This window comes from Myotis davidii, unplaced genomic scaffold (assembly GCF_000327345.1).
Source record: "Myotis davidii unplaced genomic scaffold, ASM32734v1 scaffold820, whole genome shotgun sequence".
NCBI classification, from domain to species: Eukaryota; Metazoa; Chordata; class Mammalia; order Chiroptera; family Vespertilionidae; genus Myotis; species Myotis davidii.
The window spans coordinates 29,240-36,247 of record NW_006291981.1 but is presented as its reverse complement, the minus strand read 5'-3'; the positions used below and the strand labels follow the sequence as shown (position 1 = coordinate 36,247).

At 48.4% G+C, this 7,008-nt stretch overlaps 1 protein-coding gene across 1 annotated transcript in view; it reads right to left on the bottom strand.

Moving 5' to 3' along the window:
* The window catches only part of LOC102768453 (chromosome unknown open reading frame, human C16orf62), a 68,465-nt gene that overhangs the window by 34,427 nt on the left and 27,030 nt on the right, over nucleotides 1-7,008 (bottom strand). The window contains exons 6-7 of the mRNA XM_006765345.2: nucleotides 2,462-2,515; nucleotides 1,528-1,608 (exon numbers count right to left, since the gene is read on the bottom strand). Of these exons, the coding sequence (XP_006765408.1) occupies nucleotides 1,528-1,608; nucleotides 2,462-2,515 (135 nt within the window). The remainder of the gene's footprint in view (nucleotides 1-1,527; nucleotides 1,609-2,461; nucleotides 2,516-7,008) is intronic.

Genomic DNA, 7,008 nt, shown 5'->3' with positions numbered 1-7,008 from the left:
TCATCTATTTATTTCTAGTCATCATTAGAAAGTCTGCTGGGCCCCTATTTTAGTCAGTGGGTTATAACTCACCACTCTCCTTATGTTTTCGATGTTCAAATTGGGAGTTTACAAGGCCCCTTCCGGGTCCTTTTCAGTTCCCTGTGCCCCATCAGTATTTTTAGTGTGTCCTTACTTTCTGGCACAAGAAATACTCCAGGCTTACCAGGCATGTTCCCTACCCCTGGCCTGGAGTAAGAAAAGGCCACTTCAGTACACGGGCTCACGACCAATACGGGCGGATGTCACGAATGCAAGCTGCCCCCAGGGCCCCTGCTATAAGATGCTGTTAGACAGGACAGAGTCACTGTCCAGTCTAATTCTAGGCTCTCTCAGGAATGGGCCGCATTAAAATCATTGTTACTTCAAGTTTTCAATTAATTGGGCCCCTAGTACTTAAGGTCTTACCGAAATTTCCTCAACAATTCTAATGCACACACACCACTTTTCATCAGTGCTGAGATCGACACCCACACCCACAGTGTCGGCCCCAGGCTATGCCTGCACACCATTCACTCCACAACCCTCACCAAGACCTGTGTGCACGACACAGTGTTTATGTCCCACCTAGAAAAATGTCACATAGCAGTGGCTGCTCAATAAATTGTAATGATGAACCATTTTAATTAGCAAATTGTGAGAGTCGTTAAGTTAATTAGCAAAATGTAAGAATTCTAAAATTCTTACAAGAATGTGTAACGCATTTTCTTATACTAAGTGAAGGTAGAAATCGATCATAGGCAGTAAGTGCCTGCACATCATGTTACTAAATAAAAAATTAAAAAAATCTTAATTTGATCAAAAGTTACCTTACATATGTGATCCTGAGCTGGACTGAAAAACCTGCTCTCAGGGCACGAATGAGTCCAGTGACAACGGGAGCAGGGACCCTGCTGTAGGCACTGTGATGCCTCAACATTAGCATCGTGAAGCTGACTGCTACACTGGGTTACACAGAGCATGTCCTTGTCCTTAGGAATTAAATACTCACTGAATGTTTTAGAGGCAAAGTGATGAGATGTTTGTAACTTATCTTCAAACGATTCAGAAAAGATCTGCATGCAAATGAATGTGTGTGCACACAAGGATAATGATAAAGCAAATAAGGAATATGTTCATAGCTGGAGAATCTGGGTAAGGAATAATGGGATTTTTCCAAGCTATTCTTTCAACTTTTCAACACACTTTAATTTATTTACAAATAAAAAGTTAGTTTAACTGAAAAACACAGGTACCTTACTTGAGTTCCTGGGCTTCCCATCCACACCTCACTTATTCCTCACAACCACTGGGGGTGGTACTATTAGTACCCCCATTTTGCAGAGGAGAAAACTGAGGCACAAGATTAAGTAACTGAGTAAAAGGTACACGGTCAGGGTATGACAGAGCTAGGATCATCTGACTTTCTGGTGTGACCCATGCAACATGCCAATTTAATTCAACCGCATAAAACCTCCAGCAGTGTGGAAGGGAAATGCACATCTGTACCTGAGGGTAGGAGTCTTCAAAGGCGCGATCTGGAGTCATGTGCTTAATGATGTCAGCCAACACGGTGTTCACCTCTCTTTTCTAATGGGAAGTGAATGAAACCCCCATTAGACACTGAAGGGTAGACACTGACCATTTTTCTGGAGAAAAGGACTAATGTGTTCAGAATATAGTACACATCCTCCAGAAATAGTTTCAAATATTCTGCTGAAAATATTATAAGGGGAAAATCCCTCCCATATCACAGCTTCACGGTGGCTCTGTCCACACCACGTCAGGACGGAAGCATGGTTCCCACAGGCTCTGGGCATTCCCAGGCCCCTGCTTCCCTGTGTGCTGGGAAAATCGACTGTGCCACTTGCTGCCCCCGCCAGGTCCCTCTCCGGCGCTGCAAAACCACACTGACATTCTGTAAGCGCACAGACCTGCCCCCACAAGCCAGGTAACCCAATGCCCACTTCACTGTTGCTGCTTAAAGTAAATAAGTCTGTCAATAGGATTCAAACCCAGTTCTACCTGTTTTAAAGCCTCTGCTCTTTGATAAGCCCAGTATTTCTCAAACTGAGGTCCCAGGCGGGGCCTCGGGGAAGAAGTGTGTTTGTGTGCTTAGACAGTAATTACATTGCAGTCAAATGTGTTTGGGAACTGCTGCTTGCTAGACCCCATGGAAAGTCACCATGACTTCAGCATATACACATCTAACGTATCTGATAGTGAAAAACTGATTAGCTTTGCACAATGCAGCTTTTCCCAAATTCACATGGGAACTCTCTCGCTGTAGCGCACATATTAATGCTCTATCACACTATACAACAAAGGATGGACTTTTTATAAGTTAAGAATAATTATCACTGTAAAATGCCTAAGCTAGACTTATTCACTATAATAAACATGAAAAAATATATAATTATTTCAAAAACACAGCCACACATACCGTGAAATGCCGGCAGGTGTACTCTGCCCACACCTCGGCGCAATCAATGTAGTCCTGCAGGGAAAAGCAAAGACGTCCACAGTGAGAACCCCGTGCGGACTGACGGCGGAAGCCCTTCTCGGCCTATGACAATGGAAAGAGCTGACAACTGGTAGGAATTCCGAGTTTCATCTACAGAAAACTCTGCCCACCGATATATTTTACCCTGAGATAAGAATTATAGAAAAACATAAGTTGCTTGAAACTGTGGACGCTGAGAAAGAAGACACTTTCTAGGAAGGGCTCCTGGTGGCTAACTGGGCTCAAATTTCCAAAGCAGAGCCCAGCAGCCGCGTCCCCGCGGGCCTCTCCAGCAAGCTGCACTTCAGGGAGCATCCTGCACCCATTTGCCTGCCTCTGCACTGAGCTGCCTGCTGTACTGAGTCTGGGATCCAAGCCAACCCTTTATAAAGGAGTTGCTTGAGCCCTAGCCAGTTTGGTTCAGTGGACAGAGTGTCGGCCTGCAGACCTAAGGGTCCCAGGTTTGATTCTGGTCAAGGGCACATACCTCAGTTTCAGGGTCCTCCCTGGCCCAGGCCCTAGTCGGAGCACATGCAGGAGGCAACCAATTGATGTATTTCTTTCATATCAATGTTTCTCTCTCTCTTCCCCTCTCTCATCCACTCTCTCTAAAAATCAATGGAAAAATATCCTCAGGTAAGGATTTTAAAAAAATAAAGGAGTTGCTTGAATCCTATTTCAACCAATAGGACTAAGGGTTTCTCCATCCAATCAGAGCTATGCAGCTCTATGCTTATTGACCTCTACACTGACCAATCAGAGCAGTTCAATTCTGACCAATCAGGATAGTGCCTTTTGGAACAAACTGCAAGGATTTGGAGTCCTCATTTGCATGAGGATGAACCAATCAGGGACCAGGTGCAGGGACCTCTGTCTATAAGTCAATTCCCTCTGTTCTAGGAGTACACTTTCCCTTTTTTACAAAGACTGACACTACATTTCCTAATCGGGGCTGAAACACCAAAGGTGAGACACTGAGGACATCTCAGAGGAACAGAGTGGAGCAGACAGTGCAGGGCAGGCTGCAGACGGCAGGGAGCAGAGCTGTCCAGCCAGAGAGGGGCCTGGCCCAGGGCGACCAAACAGGCCAGTGGCTGTTACCACAGCCGTGCTGTCACAATTGAGCTGTTGGTGCTAAAGTTTCCTTCTTCATCGCACTCCAAACTGGGGATTCCTACTGGTGTCAAATTGAAGGCACCAACATTTGATTGACAAAACTACCCAGACCAAGACAGAAAACCAGGAAGCTCTACCAGGATTGAAGAATGGGAAAAATCAAGGGGCAGGGGGAGACAACAGTGGAGAGTCCACCACACTCGGTGAAGGAATGGAGGACAGATCTGGTTGAAGGTTTCAGATTTGCCTAAAATGTGACTTTTCAAAATCAGGCTTCCTGCCTTTAAAAAACAAACTATAGGTCACACCTGGTGTGTGCCTGATGTAAAAGTTAAGCAAGCCTAAAGAACAATTTTCAAGGTGGCAGCCGAGTAGGTGGATCCTTCTTGCAACTCCTCCCAGAACCAAATCCTATATAATAAAAGGCTAATATGCAAATAAACCAAATGGGTGGAACAACCAGGAGGCATGTGTACAACATGGCTTGCGTTGGACGCAGCGGGATGGTGGAGCAGGTGAACGGAGGTGCCAGACCAATGCGGGGCACCGGTCACTGTCATTGGGGCAAGCCTCTTGGTGGTTACTGAAAATTCTTTGCTCCCATGTGCCGCGGTCCCGCTGGGCGCTCGTACCTGCTGCTGGCACCGGCCCCACTTGCAACTGCTGCCGGCGCCGGAGCCGCCACTTGTACCCACTGCCGGTGCCTGGCGCCAGTCCCAATCACTTGGCGCCATCAGTGGGTGCTAGCAGTGGCTGATAGGTCTGATCACCCCTAAGGGCTTCTCCACCTCCCCCTGCTCCTGAGGGGCGATTGGGACAGCAACTGCTGCTCGCACCCACTAACAGCACCGGCCCAGCCCTGCTCACACCCACTGACAGTGCCAGCCCCGCTCACACTCACTGCTGGCGCTGGCCTCAATCGCTCCGAGCCATTAGCACGTGGGAGCAGTGGTGGCGGGAGCAGGGCGGCCAGCACACAGAGGACCGGGGGCCGTGGCAGGAAGGGCCAGGTGTGGGCACAGTGGATGGGTCAAGACCTGCCCCTGTGCTTACCGCAGACTCGCAGCCCACCATTCCTTTCAAGGTGCACTAATTTGTGCACTGGACCCCTAGTTAGAAATAGAACTAAATGGGGGCACATTCACCTGGAACTAACAACTGAGGGGCTGCTGCTCTAACAGGTGCAGGCTGCGGAGGGGGGGAATCCCTGAGAGGAGTGAGGCCTGGACCCAGGCTGGGCTCCCCAGGCCAGAGCACTAGAGCCGAGACGCGGCCTCATAATGTGCAGCCGGAAAGGTGATGGCTCCTATCCATCAGGGAGAGAGGCAGACGGTTGGAGGTAAAGCCACTTGAAAAGCAGAATAGAACACCAGAGCACAGGGTTTCCCTTCAACCACTCACATGAGGCGCTGGGGCGGGAGGGCAGTGCGCCTGGAGCTCCCTGAGGAGAGGCTGCGGTTGGGGATGGGCAGACACAGGAATGGAAGCTGGGAGACTGAGCTTGATCATCCCCGTCCACCCACCCATACCCCAGCAGCCACTTCTCCTGAGATGCCCAAGCCCTTTAAAAAGCAGCAGCTTGGGGAAAGGCAAACCCCTCCTTGGAGATATAGCTCCCCTCACCTGCAGGAAGCCTGCTAGCCCCACCCTGCATCTCGACCTCTGCTGAGGAGCCTGCAGCTGAGGCCAAGCCTACCTCTGGACAGTCTCGGGGGGCATCTGTGACTGACTCTGGGGTGCAGCCATTCTCCCCACAGTGCTGGGAACTGAACTCACAAGAGAGCTAATAGGAACTGCTGGCTTCCAGCAGACTACTGGAAGCCACGGCTTTCCCAATACTGTCATAGAGTGCACCAAGGAACGAAGGCCAATGGACCTGGGACGATTAGCAGGGCTAACACCAAGCACCATTGTTCTGTTGAGATCGCAGTGGCTCGAAGCAATTTCCTGACCTAATAGCCTCAAAGTAAATGTTTACTGGACCTTACTGACCTTACTGACCTCTGAGATGCTCTGTCTGCTACCTGTTTGCTGTGCTTTACTGACGGCAAGATGTGTATCTAAAATTGAATAAAAGCGGACAAGGCCAGGTTTCAGTGACTCTTCTAGAGAGAGGTTTCTATCTGGCCCCCCAATGCCTTCTATTTTCATATTTCTTATCTAGTGTTTTCATTTGTGCATTGGCCCCTTCTTCAGATCCTGAACCCCCACTGCAACAGGTTGCCAAAGTAGACCCCACAGGTCTGCACTCAAGGGCACTGCCCTGCCATCAGGGAAATATTCCAGGAGAGACTCAGATGTGTGGCTCTGGGGGAGAGGAACACACCCACCATCTATCTGAACACCCAGTGGTCTCAGTCTCCCAATTCCATCAAAAGCCCCTTCAGAAGCAGCCTTTACAGTGGCAACTGGCTGGCAGGCAGAGGAGGGAGGAGAACCCCAAGCGGCCTTAGGATGTTTGCTGACTGCCCCTGGGCCCCTTACTGCTAACAAGCTGGCCCCAGAGTGCAGCTTGACCTCTCGAAGTGCAGCCAAGCCCTGAGCTGGCAGACACAAACTATGAATCACTGGAAGCATTGAACAGTTGCTGAGCGCCAAACATGGACAGCTTCAGACAGGGGCTAGCACCAAAGTACCTCCCAGGGGACTCACGCAGAATACAAAACAGCCTCATTCTACATAAGAGCAGGATCCAAAGGGAACCAGGAGGCACTAAACCCTGCCAAACAAAGTGACTTCGCTTTTTGGGGCATTCTTTTCTTTATTTTTCAATTACATTGTTATTATTTTTGTCTTTCTTTCATATTTCTTATTTTCCTTTTTCCTAAACATATTTGTATTACTTTTTAGAGAGAAGGAAAGAAGAGGGAGAGAGAAAAACACCAATCAGCTACCTCCTGCACACCCCTTACCAGGCATTGAGCCCATTACCTGGGCATGTGCCCTGACCAGAAATTGAACCGGCAACATTTTGGTGTATGGGACGATGCCCAACCAACTGAGCCACCTGAAGAGGGCTCTCTTTACTTTTATTTCCCTATATTTTTGCTCTAACTCCTTCCTTCACTTCCTTTTTTCTTTTCATAATTTTTCCCTTCCTATTTTATACTGTTTTCCTTACCCTATTTTTTTTTTCCAAAGCAGATTTGGAAACAATGCTTTTATTTTTTTGTTGCTGTTAATCCTCACCCAAGGATATTTTTCCACTGAATTTTAGAGTGGGAGGGGAAGAGACACAAAGAGAGAAACATCTATGTGAGAGAGACACATGCACTGGTTGCTTCCTGCACACACTCCTAAGGGCAGGAACTGACCCTGCAATTGAGGTATATGCCCTTGTCTGGAACCAAATCCGGGACCTTTCAGTCCAC